This window comes from Pipra filicauda, unplaced genomic scaffold (assembly GCF_003945595.2).
Source record: "Pipra filicauda isolate LSUMZ 115617 unplaced genomic scaffold, ASM394559v2 scaffold57_size4234018_pilon, whole genome shotgun sequence".
NCBI classification, from domain to species: domain Eukaryota; kingdom Metazoa; phylum Chordata; class Aves; order Passeriformes; family Pipridae; genus Pipra; species Pipra filicauda.
This window is the reverse complement of record NW_024104731.1, coordinates 3,979,718-3,996,733: the sequence shown is the minus strand read 5'-3', so window position 1 is coordinate 3,996,733 and position 17,016 is coordinate 3,979,718. Positions and strand designations below refer to the sequence as shown.

Below are 17,016 nucleotides of genomic sequence, written 5' to 3'. Positions count from 1 at the left end.
TAAATGAGAAGAAAATGCTTCCAGTCTGAGTTAGAGAGAAGGAAACTGGCTATAATAGTGGTTTAATTGTCTCAGTAGAGAAAATAAACAGTTGAAAGGATACTTGTAACTAATTTGGTAAGTATGTCACACGCTAAATGATCCAGTTGTCACCCATTATTAATCTTATAGAAGAGTTTAAATCAACATATGGAATAGATTGTGATTGAAGGTGCTGGCCAAGAAATGAGTATTTGCTAACATGATGAAATAATTAGCATTCAGTAGAGATTGACTCTACCTCAATGTGAGAAGCTGGTAATCACTTAACTGAACTTGGTCCAAATAATTAGTTCCTTCCAGTGCTCAAAATGGTATCAGCCAGTCCAAGTAGATAGTCAAAGTCATACATCTGTGTTAATTTTCTTCCAAGTAGCTGGTATAGTGCTGTGTTTCAGATTTAGGATGCAAATAACGTTGATAACACACTGATGTGTTGGTTGTTGCTAAGCGGTGCTTACACTATGGCAAGGACTTCTCAGCTTTTCATGCTGCTCTGCCAGCAAGGAGTCTGGGGAGCACAAGAAACCAGGAAGGGGCACAGCGGGGACTGCTGGCCCCACCTGACCAAGGGGGTATTGCAGACAGTATGGCATCGTGCTGAACAACAAAACTGGGAGGAATTGGCTGGGGACTGGCAGCTGCTTCTCAAGGACTGGTTGGACAATTGCATTGTGCATCACTTGTTTAATATATTCTTTTTTTTTTATTATTGCTATTGTTACTTCCCTGTCATATTAAAGTTTATCACAACCCATGAATTTTACCTTTTTTCCAATTCTCTCCCTCATCCCATTGAAGAGGAGTGAGTGACTGTGCAGTGTTTAGCTGCCTGTTAAGTTAAACCAAAACTTGCATGTCTGTTTTTAGGTCCATGTATTCCAGTCCAGGGGTTTATCACACATGTGTCTAAATCAGAACTACAAAAACTGTTCAGCTTGAAAAGCAGCTGTAAATTTGAAGTTAGTGAAGTCTAAAGGGTTTAAGTAAATATTTCACCATCTCTTGATTTGCAAAGAATGTACAAACAGGAGGGTACCATTCTTGTGGGAGACACGTTAGTTGGCACAAGAAACATGACAGGAAACTTGCTAGTGTTTTAGGGCAATGTTCAAACCTGTTCTCTGACTCTGTTTATTTTCATTGAAACATAAAATGGTTTGGATTGAGAGGGACCTTAATGATCATCTAGTTCCAACCCCTCTGTTGTGGGCAGGGATGCCACCCACTAGAGCAGGTTGCTCATTTTATTCCTAAGATGTAGCCCTTGCAGCTGGCAATCAGTTTAGCAAGGATTGTGGTTTGTGCTGCTAGTGTACTCCAGAATGGGCTCTCTATGACTGACAGCCTCAATATTTACTGACGGAAGTACCTCTGAGGCACAAGGAATTATTATTGTCTGGCATTTCTAAGCAAAAAAAAAAAGGTCTTGAACAATTTCAGTCTTTTGGCTAATACTGTCACAAAGTAATGAAGGCAAGATCTCACATACATTAGAAGCTCACCCGAAGTAGCCATAAGAATGTGATGATGTGGAGCAGGAATAGCACATGTATTTATATTTTTCATATGGTTAATTAAACCCATAGAATCATTCTGTACATACTAAGGTTTTATTGGTATTAGAATAAAGAATTTCTTTTTTTAAAAAAATGAAACTGATAATTACTTCTCTCTGTGCTTCTAATCAATGGTCTTTGATGTACATCTGTTTTTTAAGTACATCTGTACTGTAACTTCCAGTCAGGAAAAGCCTTTTATGGCAAGTAGCCTTTAAGCTACATACTGTGTTTGTCACATATTCTTTTCCCTTTTCTTCTTAAGAAAGTATCCACACATTTATCTTCAACTTTCAGTTGAATTTTCAATGGATATATATTTTAAAACATTTCGTGCAGGAAAAACTTTAGTTTTTGATTTAATTTTGACAGGTTGGTTGGTGGAGGTTATAGTGCTGTCTTTCTTGCAGATGTATATCAGAATAAGAAGAGAACCTACTTTGTCCACTCTACATATATTATTAGACACCATGTTATATTGCCTCTCATATCATGTGATCCAAGTGTGTATCCAGCTGCTGTGTATATGAAAGGGAAGACAGCCTGCTGTGATGCTGAGAGCATCTACAGTGCTGGGCTGCCATAACAGAGATGCTTCAGATCATTCATTGATTCCCCTAGCAAATCGATCTCTCTTACCTCTGGGAGGGGGAAGAAAAGCATTTTTTGTTGTTGTGTTCTTCAGGTCAGTGCTAAATGCAAGAAATACATGGTTTAAAATAAAATGTGTTTAAACACTGTTGCACTCAGGCCTGAAATGCATAGTTACTATTTAGCATATTTAACCATCTGAAATAGCTTATGTGGATAAATTTATTGTCACAGGCTTATTTCAGTTTAGTGAGATAATTTTCAGATAAGCCTTTGTTGAGTTCTGCATGGCTGTTGTATGTGAAGCCAGCACTGCCCAGCTGTAGGTGCTCCTGCAGCTGTGCTGGAGGAAGGACCATGTGTGTGCTCATCATCCAGCCTGCACAGCTGGCCGGGTGGCCTCCAGCAGCACAGGAGGTAGCTGAGCCTTCCTGCAGGCACGACACTGTGCTTCCTTGGATTGACAGTTGTTAGTACAGCCTCTTCTGCCTGCAGAGATGAGACTGGTAGTTGCTGGGTGGTGGGCACTGAGGAACAGCTTGGGCAAAAATGTCCCCAGCAGCTCCAGCTGGATTCAGAAAAATGGCATTCCCTATAATTGTAGTAATACTGGTTTCATTCTGAAAATTCACTGTAGTTAGGTTTCTAATGGCTCTTCCTAGACATACGTGTCTATTGTGAAGGTAAATAACAGGTCTGGGCTCTATGGCACCCCCTGAGAGATCCCATTTTGCTTATTGCAGCTTCTGATATAAAAGTTGTTAGAGGCATATGGTTAAGTCCAGCACTGGTTGTTTTGTGGGGTTTTTTTGTTTGTTTGTTTTTGTCATGTCATACACATAAGTTTAACCTAACAGAGTTACTTTCAAAGTAAAATTTCTTTGTGTGAGACTAAGCCTGTACATTCATACATGGAAAGCTTTTTGCGAAACCCATTCCTTTGGGATTAATATTTGCAGCTGTAGAAGCGAAGCTAACAGAAGCATCACAGACATCATGCCCAGGTCTACCTATTACATTTAAATGTGTTCAGATTTGGACTTCTATAGACCTGTAGAGTTTTGTTTGTCTTTACCACAAAATAAAATTAAAACATATTCTGAGTGGATGTCTAGGAAAAAGTGGTGATGGCCTTAAGATATTTCTGTAAGCATTGCTGTTTGTTTCAGTCAATTATATAAACATCTTTTAGAAGAAGAAATTATCTGAGAATAATGGTAAACAATACTGTAGCATAGACCCAAAGAAAAGTCCGTGTTGCTTTGTAAAGCAAACACAATTGATTTTCATCAAGTTAAATGTAAAATTATTCTGGAAGATCAAAGAGTTATAGAACTAGGACTGTATACCTGCAGCATGAGGAATGGCATCTAAAAAGCAGTGTTTCTGAAAGAAATCATGAGTCCACTACAATATATAGAGAAAAATTTCAAATGCAATTCTTTGATGTATAACTTTGGTAATAATGAAAAAGCAACAAATCAATTTCAAAACTCTGACATCCAGGCTGAGACCCACATTTTGTAGAAGATACTGGAAAACTGAACAGATAGTTCAGTTGGAAACTGTGCAGGTACAAGTCAAAAAAAATTTGTACGAGGACTACAAAATAAGCATTAAAGTGCACAAAATCTGCTATATGTTTAACTTCTCAGAAAGATGGTGAACAAATATTTATCTACAGGACAGGAAGAGAAAAGTCTGATGTAGGATAGAAAGGAATAATGAGAAATAATAGCTGCATAATAAAATTTAAATTGGGAATTGGACAGAAATTTCTGGTGGTGGAATGATTAACTCTTGGAACAATTACCCAAGGAATTGGTCGACCCTCCATCTCCTCTTGTCTTCAGATTTAGATTGAACACATTTCTCCAACAAATCAGTAGCCTCAACAATGTATGACACTAATACTTAATTTCTCATGTTTATGTAAGAGATCTCACTAAGACAAGTAAGGTAGAGGTTCTCTTGACTCCCATTCTCATTTGCAATCACTGCATCCTCTTAAGTTTTAAGCAATAAAGCAAGTTTTCAATTGTATTAATACAAAGTGTAGGCATTCTAAAAGAGATATACATTATTTAATTTTCCTAGCTAGGTATTTATTATTTAATCTATGGACTTTGGAAAGTTATGCAGGTATGAGTTTCTAGGTCCTCATAGGCAGTCTTGGGAAAATACTTCTTGGTTAGCCAGCAAGAAAGCTGCTGTAATACATTTAGGGATAAACCCATATTACTTGGAACATCTTTTAAATCCTGACTGGCCACAGATCAAAGACCATGACTATCTCTACAGTAGTTCACTAAACTTGCTGGAGTGTTACCTGGCACTGCACTGAGTGGCACAGGTTGGTCCCTATCTATACTGCTCGGCTCAGCGCTCCCAAACCAGGGACATACCTGTGGGAGCAGCTCTGGCCTGTACTGCCTCTGGGAAGGACAGGGACTGCCCCAGGTCAAAACATGACAGGCAATTGAGGTACAGTGGAGGTGTTCTCTAACACTGTTTAATTCAGGTAATGCAGGTGTAGCATTACTCTGGAGAAGTCTGTGGCCATAGTGTGTGGAATGTATAGGTAAAGGGAAGTCCTAAAAGCTTATTTTAGATCATTAGTCTGATCAGGTGTCTGAGGAGTAGGGATAAGTGTACACCCTCTACACCAATGTAGTTACAGATAAACAGAGACTAACCTGACCAAATTTAGGTAGGCAGTGTGAATACACTCTTTTTCAGGGCCTTGTCAAGTCTAAACCAAATGAGTATCAGTGAGCAGTGTAGGTGCAGCAGTTAGTCTGGTACACTATATGAGCAGAATGAGGTAATAATTTTACATAATATTAGAAATAATACATTCTTATTAATTTTCAATTGTTATTCTGTAGGAGTCTTCCTGCTGGATCATACTTTAGTTTGTTGTCAGGTGTTTAATTTAGCCTCTTTTCTTTCTGAACTTAAATAGGATTTACTGTGCAATACTTGAACTCAAGCAGAAGTGATAATAAAAATAATTTTTGAGCTGTTTCATTAAAAAAAAAAAAGGGAAAAGAAAATAAAAGAAAAAGATCCTGGAACAAATTTATTCCTCAGTTCTCGACTAGAATCCCTAAAGGCAATTAAAAAAGGACTAACCCTTCACAACTAAATAGTATTGCACAAAAGCAAAAACAGCTCTAAAAAAAATTAACTTCTCAGATTCATCTCTCTCTGTAAGAAATCCTTAATTGAACAAAATGCAATTTCCAGAATGAAATTAAACCCTGGGGGTGCCATAAATAAGTGTTACTTCAGTAGAATTCATTTTTTTTCCCAATATGATGAGATAAAAATAAAATTAATTGATTTGACTAGGAAAAAGGAAGAAAAATAATCTGTTTTAAAATACTGGGTAGAAGGAGTTTTAAGTCAGATTAGTGTCCAGTCAAACCTAGAGAATTTCAAGCCAATTAGTTCTTAGCTATAACTGTTGTCTGTAGAGTTAAAATATATTTACATATGTATGTGTACTCTTGAGAGTGTAAAAATATTCTTTTATTACTTTGAAATTTGCTTTATATTGCTCTGTGAAAGGAAGGAAAATAAAAAAAAACCCAAACCTTTTATTGGAAACATTTTGCTTGGCTTTGCTTGTGAAGTATCTGATCTGACATGACGTTGGCTAAGATAAGGGTAGTGAATACTCTGCATGCAACTGATATTCATGTAGTTTGGATTCAGAGCTAAATTTACATTAGACAAACATTTTGACTGCAGCGGAGACTTATCTGTTTTCACACAACTGTGACTGAAATGACAAAGGGACCCAAAATTTAAGCATCTATACTATTCAGTATTCAGGTCTATGAGAGTTTCCATCTCCCCTTAAGTTTGCTAGTTTTCCTCTTCCCCTCGTGTGCTTTCTCTTGCTTTCTTCTCTGAACACATGTGTGTGAATTTTTATGACTTCACTTTCTATATTCATTAGTGAATATGTGTACTTCTACAAACAAAAAATAATACTCTGAAATTCTGGAAGTTAATACCTCACTGCCATCTACTGTCTACGCTGGAAAACTGCACTGTGGAAATGCACTGCATTTCAGTTATGTAAGGTGACACTTCTCCCAGTGAATTTGCCCTAAAGTTGAGGAAAAATGCACTGAACTTTCAGTAGGCTGTGACATGTTAATTCCATTCTTTGTGTAGGAATCAGTATTTCTTAAACAGATGAGAATGTCTCATGACACTCAATATTGTCCAGAAGGAAAGAACATCAGATTTTGGTATTGCTTAGTTAGTTTGTATTCAGGCCAGATAAAAAACCAGATGTGTACTTCAGGAGAAAAAGAATAGCTCACTTTGCTTATTCTTGTCCTAAACAGTAATACCTTTAATTTCTTCATGCATGTGTCAAAACCAAAAAAGCCAGCAAGATTAAGATACAGGAACTTGAGATATTTTGATGTTTCTTTTATTTAAAGAATTGGTCTTTAGATCTTTTAAATTAGCTTTCATCTCAGTAGCTGATGGTTGGTGTAGGAAAATGCTGAGTGTATGTAATATTAAATGTTGACTGTGATTTACCCGAAGTTGTGAAATTATTAAGTTGAAAATCAACTATCAGGATTCTGAATGTCAGGAACTGAATAAAGCATCACTCAGGTTAGCTTTGCACTTCGAGTGCTTTTGTAATGGTTTGTGTAGAAAAACAAGGTTTACTCGACAGAAATTTCTCTGATTTAATCAGGCAAGTTGACATCAAATAGACAAGAATGTACACAAAACATCAAACTGTGTGTTTGCATAAGAGAATTCTTTTTCTTAGATTATTATTAGTTTCAGTAGGCTGGGAATACACATTTGTAGCATTAGCTATCAGTACTGCACCAAAAAGTTTAAAAGGAGACCAGTCAGCTTGCAAACTCAAGCACTTCAGAGTTGAAGAAATGTCTTCATTTGTTTCTTATCTGTGTCTGTTGTGATGAAGTCTGTAATTATGGTATGGTTCTTTTTTCCTATTTTTATTCAGTAATTGTTCTAAGACCTTATTTTCTCAACATTACTTAACTCTTACAAATGAAGAGAGAATAATGAAATAATTCATGACTTTCTGTGGTGTCCATTGTTACCAGGTTTCATGCTTCGCAAATGTTAATTAATTTACCTTTACAAATTCTGGTCTTTGTGAATTTGAAATGGTGTTGTGGGCAGCAACACTGATGTACTCTGTGTGATCATACCATCCCTTCTGGTGTCTTCAGAGGCAAATATGTGTTTGCAGGATTTTTTCAAATGACATCAGAAGTTCACCCAGGAAGATGAGAAACTGCTTTCTGTCCCATCTCCTTGACCTTCTTACTTCTTTTCCAGTGTCCCCAACCAAGACCAACTGTCTTTCACTCCCTATCTGAAAAGGTGTTTTACTTCGGTTGATTTCCTCTAAATCACATTCCTCCACACTGAGCACAGCCAATTTCAGCCTAAATGTTATGGTATTAAAAAAACCCACAACTGCAAACTAGGTTATGAAAACTGTAGTGAATTTGGTAGCAGATGACATTGGTAGAGATGCCCGTGATGTGCATTTTGCAAAGTTATTAAAGCTCTTCGTGTCCTCTTCCTGTAGGCCACTTGTCAGTGTTGGTTTGTAAATCATACTTTAGGAAAAGGATGCCTTTGTAAAAGTGAGGAATTTTTTTTCCATTGACTGTGTGTTTATAAGATTTCTTAACAATTTATGCATTTCTCTGGCAGTTTCAGTATCCAGAATTTTTAACTGACTGAAAACCCTGGGAAATAAATTACCTCTAGGGAATAATTTCTGGACTGAATTCTTTGTTTGCTCGGTTGCTGGATTTTTTCAGTCAGTGTTTATGTGTAGTTTGCTGTGTGGTGCAAATGGGAAATAAATGGCAAGGCATCTGTGGGTCTGTGCCTGACAGACATCCTGCTAGAGAGGGCTCCTCCAGAAGCTTACATGAGGAGTGGCTGAGGGAGCTGGGATTGTGTAGGCTGGAGAAAAGGAGGCTCTGGGGAGACCTTATCACTCTTTATAACTACTTAAAGGAGGTTATAGCAGGGTGGGGGTCAGCCTTTTCTCACAGATGACTAGTGACAGGATGACAGGATGTAACCTCAAGCTGTGCCAGGAGAGGTTCAGGTTGGACATCAGAAAGAATTTCTTTAACGAAAGGGTTGTTAAGCATTGGAACAGGCTGCCCAGGGAAGTGGTAGAGTCACCATCCCTGGAAGTGTTCAAAAAATGACTGGATGTGGCACTTGGTGCCATGGTCTAGTTGACAAGGTGGTGATTGGTCAAAGGTTGGACTCAATCTTAGAGGTCTTTTCCAACCTAAGTGATTCTGTGATTCTGTGACATGGTTTAGTGGTAAACATGGTGGTGGTGCTAGGTTGATGGTTGGACTTGATGATCTTAGAGGTATTTTATTTTCTAACTTTAATAATTCTATGATCCGCCATCTTTCTCTTGAGTTATCTCTTTAACTGGTTAATCATTGAGTATTTCTATCATCTTTCCACTGCTGTCATTAGTTCCCTGATGTTGCCATTCTTCAGTGATATGACTTAATAATAATTTTTCTAGCTTCCCACATGGATGAAATGCTGCCATACATGAGATCTGTGGTAGAGCAACAGCTGTAAGAGCATGATGTACAGGTGTTTAGCTCCTAAAACAATGCATGAAAGGGAAGAAAAGATTAAAAAGTGTATTTAGCAGGGTCTGCTGTTGTCCCAAGACTCCATTGTGCCTTAACTTCTACCAGTGAAAGCTCTGCATCTGAAAATCCAGAGAAGGGAAGCAGGCAGACACCTGTAAATCCCATTGTTCAGTAATCATCAATAGAAGAGAAAAATGTTTTAAATAAAGAAGGGAGTATTAAACATTCTAGCTCCAATATAGTGATTTGTATGTGAGACTGCTGAAAATGTTGGGGGGTATTACACTGTGAAATAAAACTGCAGATAGTTGTTTTGCTTTGGGTTTTTTTCCCCTTTTCACTGAATGTTTTAAATTTGCTGCCCCCATGTGGCTGTATACTGTGTTTTCTCTGCTGAAACTCACAGTGAGTTTGTTAGAAGCACCGTTCGTACGGCGGTGCTTATACAGCAAGTCAAGCACAATTCAGATACTGAACTGAAACTGGCTGGCTGAGTCAAGGATCTCAAACAATGTGGCTGGGAGTCCCTGTGAATACGTTTGCTTCATTTTAATTCTGGAGAATCAGGAGTGCCCTGGATGTTAGGAATCTGCTGCCCAAACTCTGTCCAGAGAAAGCTGCCTTTGCAACTGTCAGATGATAAGGCTCCTTCTGAACCAGGTAGTGTGTATCCCAAATTGACCAGGTGGATCCTGAAGGAGTATGCAGTATTTCTAAGCGAGATAAATGTAGGCATATAGTAACCGAAACAGTGCTCAGATATTCTGGCCTTTGTATGAATTATTTGTATTTGCTCTCCTTGTTCCTAACACCAGTCATTAAACAAATAAAAACTGCAGTCATAAAATTAAAATTGAAGATGAGGCCTTATCTGGAGACCTGTCCCTTGGAAAGGAGAAACAAGGTGCATGGCTCTCTGCCAGATGACAAGCAGGCAAGCATCGTTCCACTAGGAAGGATGAAATGTCACTTAGAGTGGTGCTGGCTTTGGATCCCAGGCAGCTGCACTGGACTGTTTGCTCTCTTGGGTACTGCTGCTGATCAGGAGGGGTTACAGGCTGGCTGAATCAGACTTTATATCTCAGATATTTGTAGAACCATAGAGTGGTTTGGGTTGGAAGGGACCTTAAAGAGCATCTAGTTCCACCCCCTCCACCAAGGGCAGGACCACCTTCCACTAGACTGGGTTGCTCAAAGCCCCATCCAACCTGGCCTGGAACACTTCCAGGGATGGGGCAACCACAGCTTCTCTGGGCAACCTGTTCCAGTGCTTTCCCACCCTCATAGTAAAGAATCTCTTCCTAATATCTAATCTAAACCGACACTCTTTCAGTTTAAAGTCATTTCCTCTTGCCCCATCACCATAGACCCTTGTAAAAAATTCCTCTCCAGCTCTCTTGTATTGTTGCTTCCTGTTCTGTACAATAACATTATAGGCTGTTGTTGGTAGTGATAAAACCCCTCCAAAGAGGCAGTCCTTTTACTCTCCCTCCTCATTTGCTTCAGTCAGAAACTACCTTCTGTGTACAACAGCAGGTTCTGGACTAATCTGCTGCTGCTAAAAAAATCCACTCCTTTTCAGCTGCCCAACAAAGCCAAGCATGGCAGAGCCCTGCTGCTTCCTATGGAGAGAAGGACTTGGGGTCAGGGCTCTTGCTTTAAAAGGAGCAGTGAGCATGGCAAGGTGTGGGGAAGGTTGTACAAAGCTCAGATGAGGTTGTCCAACACCTAACTCATGACACCGAGCTGCCACCTGGCCCGGGGGATTGTCTCCACCATCAGCTGTCCTCTCTCCACTGCCCTCCAGTCAGGGAACTGGGAGAGTTTGGGTCCTGGATCCTCTTAGAGGATCTACATTACGTATCATAAGCATCGTGTCCCTCTAAAGAGTTATGTAGTAAGATATTAAAAGATACTGCTGTTCACTGTGCTTCTGCTGATAAAATAACCACTGTAATTGAAATGTGCATTTAATAAAAATTCTCATGCTTGGGGACTTCAACAGCATACTTTGTTTGAACTCTCTAGTCTTTATAGTCACTTTTTTCTTGCTAATCTCTTATCTCTGTTGCATTCTACTAACAGTATGGGAACTGATGGTTAGCAAGAAATACCTTTTATATTCTATTTTCTGGTTTAAATGACATTTGGAATTTGGGACTCAACATCACCAAGTCATCTGGATTTTATCCTGTGTGGTTTAATATTGCCCTGAAAATATTGAAACTTATTCTGTACAACAGGGCACTTTGAGATACAATGAGCGAACAAAGCGCTCCTCATAGGAGAACAAATTGTCAGCTATCAGTGGCTCAGGGATGCTGCCTCTACTTAGGTTGCTACTCCATGGCACGTGTAAAAGAAGGTAACTTGCCTTTGGTGTGCCTTGGGACAAAAGCAGGTACAGGGACGATTGCTGCAGAGCAGCAGAAATATTATAATGTGCTTGTTGCACAATGACATGTCAAATCACTGAAATCTAGACCAGTTCATTTCTATTTTAAGGATATCATATGGGGAGTGGGCTGGCAATTTGACTTGATGTTTGTGTTGCAGGATCTACTTTCTAAGGCTTAGACAGAGATACCAGCTGTGTTGTGAGTCATTTTATCCTTGTATCTCAAAGTGTTTTAGAGGAAAAATAATAGGATCTTTCACTGCCTTAAACTTACTTACAGTAAGCAATTAATCTCTAGAGGATGTCATAGAGAAACTAGATGAGACACTGACTTAAGTTTATATTTCTTTTACTAATCGGTCTGTATAATGGAAAACCTCAGAAAGTAAGATCACTGAGCAAACTGGGTAGCAAAACTCCAATAAAGCTCTGATTGATTCTTCTGGTCTTGTGAGAATCGATTGACCAGCAGAATTGGTCACTCTTTTCCATTTCCCCTCATCTTCTGCTTCCTTAATAAGTATTTTGAACATGTGGGTTAAAAAATTTAGAATATTGAAAGTGCAAGTTAGTGTTGAACTATACATTCATCCAAGGTCTGATGCCTTACAATGTACCAGCTAGTGGAATTCCGTTAAAAGTATAAATATATATATATGTGAAAACTTCTATAGTTCGAATCGTCTTTTTGTAATGCCACTTTGTGTCAAGTGTTCCTTGCCTCTGACCTCATTAGGTGTGCCCCGTCATTAGATAGAGTGTTACTAAAGAGTTTTAACTTAAAAGCTGCTTTGATTAATGCTTGGTCGGACTAAGGATTTATTGTGTAGGATTAACTAGATTTAAAAATGGCAAAATGCCATAGTAACCTTAATGCCAGACTTTAATGAGAAGCAGAGGTAAACTCCAAGGACCTTTATGATTTTTAATATGGACTAAACTCCTATGCTTATTACCTTAATGTCCTGTCCTATTTTATATACAAGTATTCCAGTAATTCCTATAGAATAGTAGCCTAGTCAGTGTATTATGTATATATACATATATAGCTGAAGTATATAAGCCTATATTTTCAATGAATCATAAATTTTGATGATTTTAGAATGAGATTTATTCAGTGTTATTATGAAATAGAGAAAAACTCTTGTAACTGGTTTGAGTCTTTTAAATTAAGAAATAATATGAAAATAAGACAAAGCTGGATTGGCAAACATTTGTTCTGTTTAGCAGTGTACTGACAATATAGATGAAAAATGTATTTTCATATTTTTATGTAACCTGCTAATTGAATTTCCTTTTACTGTCTTGTTAAATTCATTTGGTGCTCCTGAAAGTTTACAAAGTTGTCACTTCTAGAGTTTAATAACCTTATTTTTTTACCATTGATCACATATTTTAGTATATGATACTGCCAAGAAAACCCAGACCATTCTCACACCTGACAGCATTTGGCCGTCTCCTTAAATCCTACTAGACTTGATAGGATTTAAGCATATACTTAAAAGGTAATGCATTGCCCAATGAGGGCCTTTGTATCTGACATTTTTTCAGTCCATGATATCTTTGCTGAGATAACCAAAGGGCACTGATTTATTATTAGAGCTGAAGAGGAAAAGCTTTCCCATTCAAGAAGCTTGAGAATTTTTTTCCTGAATTGATCCTGATTTCCTGAATTTGGTTATTTTTCAGTGAATTTCCAATAGTAAGAAGTATGAAGTGTAATTTTTGTTTCTGCGCAGTAATATACTGTGAGAATTAGACACAGTGTACTCGTAAACAGTAGCAGTTCTTCACAGAGGTGGTAATGTTTCTGCCAAAGCTTGTCGGATGGCATCCAACCAAATACTTGGACTGTAATGCCTAATTTCTCATTGAAATCACAGATATATTGGACATGACTTAAATAGGATTACTCACTCAAGCAAATTTACGCAAGGGTCTAAGGCATAAATCCAGTTTCCAGTGAGTTAGGAGCCTACATACTCATTTGGCTCTGAGCCTTAGGCACTTGCATAACGTTGCTTGTGCGACCTGCCCTGCCAAAAACGAAACCTGCATCAACATGGTTACTCATACCAGCAAAATTGTGCCTGTGGACAAGTGATGACAGTCAGGGATTCTTTTTTATCACACTGAAAACTTGTGTTTTCACTGAGATTGAAGCTCATGAACCAGTATTACCTTTGCAGTCCCTATTGATAATTTCTGTACAAATGAGCTGCTTTTGTTGTTGGGCTTTTTTTCTAATTTCTGTATTCCTTACTTGACTCATTGTTATGATTTGGTTTTCTTTTTTTTTTTTTTTCAGGGAGAAGGCCAGCAAAAACAAAGGACAAAAAAAAGAAGAAAAAGAACTTGATGGAAAGGGCTCAGAAGCAGCACAGCATCTTTTTAGCGACAGATAAAACAAGCCAGTAAAGACTTGATTTTCTTTAATATATTTTTTTTTGCAAAGTGCACAAAAGCTGCTATATGCTCCTGCCCATGGATGCACTACAGTTCAGCTGCTTTGACAGTATTGGTGGCAAATAACTTGTGAAAATAAAGCCCACAAGCTTGTTTGTTTTATTTATATATTTTTTTATTTTATTTTTTTCCTTTCATTTTTGACCTGAAGACTTCAAGGTCAGGAGCACACTGAGTTGAATCAGTGGAAGTGGTCCTGAAGTGCATCAGAGATAACGTTCTGAGTGCTTGGTCAACATGTTGACCAGGAAGGAAATCTACGTAGCACCATTAGGCGGACTTGTGCATATTTAAATAAATAAAAAAAGGAAGTCTTGGAGGTGTAGGTACTGTTGCATTTATGGCCTTTGTTTCCTATATTTGTACATTTCAAGAGTAAATGAATATGACTTACCTACTTAGTGTTAATGTACATTGTTCTCAGCACCTGCTACATCAAAACAGTTGTATAATAAAACTGCTTTAAGACAACATGCCACAGGATTCACTGCTTAGACTTACAGAAGCACAGCAAGACTCTATGTGTACATACTACTCTGTCTACATATAAATGAACATATTTACTGTACATCTATGCATCTTTCTGTATAATACTTTATACATGTTTAAAAGTATGTCCTGTTGGTTTTAGTAATATACTTTAATCCAGTAAATGTTTACTTTTTACTATGTTTTAAGTATCTTCTCATATTCCTCAAGAGTTACAAACTGGATTTTTTTTCTCATTTGCAAAGGACTCATTTACAAAACTACCTTACACTGACCCTCACCATGGAGTGTCAGCTCTGAAGTATACTTGCCAGACTAGTCCACAAATCTTTTATGCTATTCTGTACTCCTTTCTCAGCCCTCATGTATTTTGTCTCAGAAGTGTAATGTTTTTAAGATGAGGCACAATGATGATAGATATTTTGAGTGTCAGGACAGAAATTATATGTAAAGTTCTTGGTATCTAAGATTGTATGTGTAGTTTGTTGGTTTTTTTCAAATATAATGCAGTGTTTTATTTCAGTTAGTCCTGATGCAGTCAGATACAGAAAATAAATACCTGAATAGGAGAGAAACAAAAGAAAAAGTTACTTGAGGTCAAATTTAATCTGCAGCTGGTGTTTGCTTTGGGTTTTTGTGGGGGGGATGGAGAGTGGCGACTATTTTCTGTGTAGGATGTTAAAATGGCTCAGGATGTGTAATTTGGTAATCTAGCATTATTGGACTATCATTCAAGGAGATTTTTGGATACCTGCTGGGAAAAGTTCACACTAAAATGGCTATCATTTAAGATGTCTGAGAATAATTAGAGAAATTATTTCAGTTCTAGGAGTAAAACTTGTATATGACCTACACAAAAAATGAAAAAGCAAAACAGACCCCAGACCTTCACAAACCTAATTTTGACATATACTTTAGAAAAATCCCACAAATACCAGTTTTTGTTTTATGGGCTATATGCTTTTCAAATAAACTAAGGAAATAAAGCATCTGTAAGCACAAATGTATCAGTATTTAGCTATGACAAGTGTTGCTACCGAAATGTGCAGTAGTTAGACATATGAATGTTCCATAAACTGCTTGTGGACTTCCACTTAACTGTGAGATTTTCACTATATGTTCATATTTACCTAGAACACAATAATGTTATGGACAGTAAGATTGTTCTGATCCTGGGCTGCTATTTTGGACATAAAATGTTCACTTCAAAAAAAAAAAAAATTAAAAGACAATAGGAACTGTAGTTGCCTGTTTGCTTATTGGTTATCAAATTTGGCTCTAAGTGCAGTGAATGCCCTCATACAAGCCTTTCAATAGATGTTACAAATATTGTATTAGGCATGTCATGGAAAGAATGCTACAAAATACAATAAAATGATGTCACAAGCTTCTGAGTAAAATATTTATGGTCCTTTTTAATTCAAATAGTGTATTCCTTTGGAATTGTATACACATAGAAGAATTGGAGAAGGTGTGTGGATGCAGATTTTCTGGGGTAAAAAAAATATGAGGGTTTTCCAAACAACTATTTTGTTGATACTTAGGTTTGAAAAAACACCTAGTGTTAGATATACATTGATTTCTGCTGTCCCAGTCGCCTTCACATTCAGAGTTTCCTTGAGAGTGTAGACACAAGAACGTCATCCCTAAGTAGCAGATGCCCTTGTGTCTAGTTCCTTTGTTGTCCTAGACATCCTGCCTTTGCATGGTGGACCCTGTTGATGTATTCATAGCACTGGGGTTTTTCTAGGATCATACTTCTGAGGTTAGAACGGACTGTCCCTTGGACATTAGGAAAAGGGTTTTCACTGAAGAGGGTGTTTGGTCACAGGCTCCTCAGGGAAGTGGTCATGGCATGAAGCCTGTCAGAGTTCAAACAGTGTCTGAACAATGCTCTTAGTAATGTGGTTTAGTTTTAGGTAGTCCTGTGAGGAGCAGGGAGTTGGACTCAATGATCCTTATGTGTCTTTTCCATCTTGAGATACTCTGTGGTTCAATGAATCTATGACCTTGAGAGATCATCTAGTCCATCTCTCTGCTTGAAACAGTGCTAACCTTGAAGTTATCTTCAAACAGATACTGTTTCTTGATAAAGAAGATCAGGTTTAAAGCTGGATAACATTAAAACAACCTGTGCCCACTCTGCCTCTTATTTTCTTTAAATTTTATCAGAAGCAGGCTTGTAAAGATCTTAGTTCTTTTCTGATAAGTGACTGTCTAGGTACAGATGTCACCTTTTTCCCCTTTCAGAGCTGTTACTGCTTTTTGAATGTTTCTCTCAAACAGCAGAGGGATTCACAGCAGTGGAACTTCTGCATTCACAAGGCTTTTATGCCCCTAGTTTAATGCTTAGCTATTGGAAGTCTATTTAAAACTACAAAAGATTCAAATCAGTAGGATAAAGGACTTATATATGCTGTAGTCAATTGGTTTTAAAAAGGCGTTGCATTGCTATGATGAGCAGAAAGTGCTTTTTCAAAAGCATACATTATTTTATATCTTATTCACCTGTCTCAGAAGAGACAATTTCATACTGCACTGTGTATTTAGGATCTCTCTACTCTCAGTTTGACTTATATTTGCCTCTTTAAATTAAAAAACAAACAAAAAAAGAAGAAAAGAAAACCAAGCCCAGGTGCAGATTTAGTGCAATTATTTTGTGGCTGACTGGTCTTTATTGCACTTCAGCTGTTCTTGCCAGTGAGAAATTTTTGTTATATGTTTATTTTATTATTCCTGGGAGGGGGGGGGGGGGAAATGTTGCATTCCACATCACGGTAATGCAAACCTTCCATATTACAAATGTCAGTAT

The 17,016-nt window shown here is 37.7% G+C and overlaps 1 protein-coding gene across 1 annotated transcript in view; it reads left to right on the top strand.

Moving 5' to 3' along the window:
* Positions 1 to 15,590, top strand: part of RSPO2 (R-spondin 2) — a 103,347-nt gene extending 87,757 nt beyond the window's left edge. Inside the window, exon 5 of the mRNA XM_027717497.2 lies at positions 13,558 to 15,590. Within this exon, the coding sequence (XP_027573298.1) occupies positions 13,558 to 13,667 (110 nt within the window). The 3' untranslated portion in view covers positions 13,668 to 15,590. The remainder of the gene's footprint in view (positions 1 to 13,557) is intronic.
* Positions 15,591 to 17,016: the final 1,426 nt, after the last annotated feature.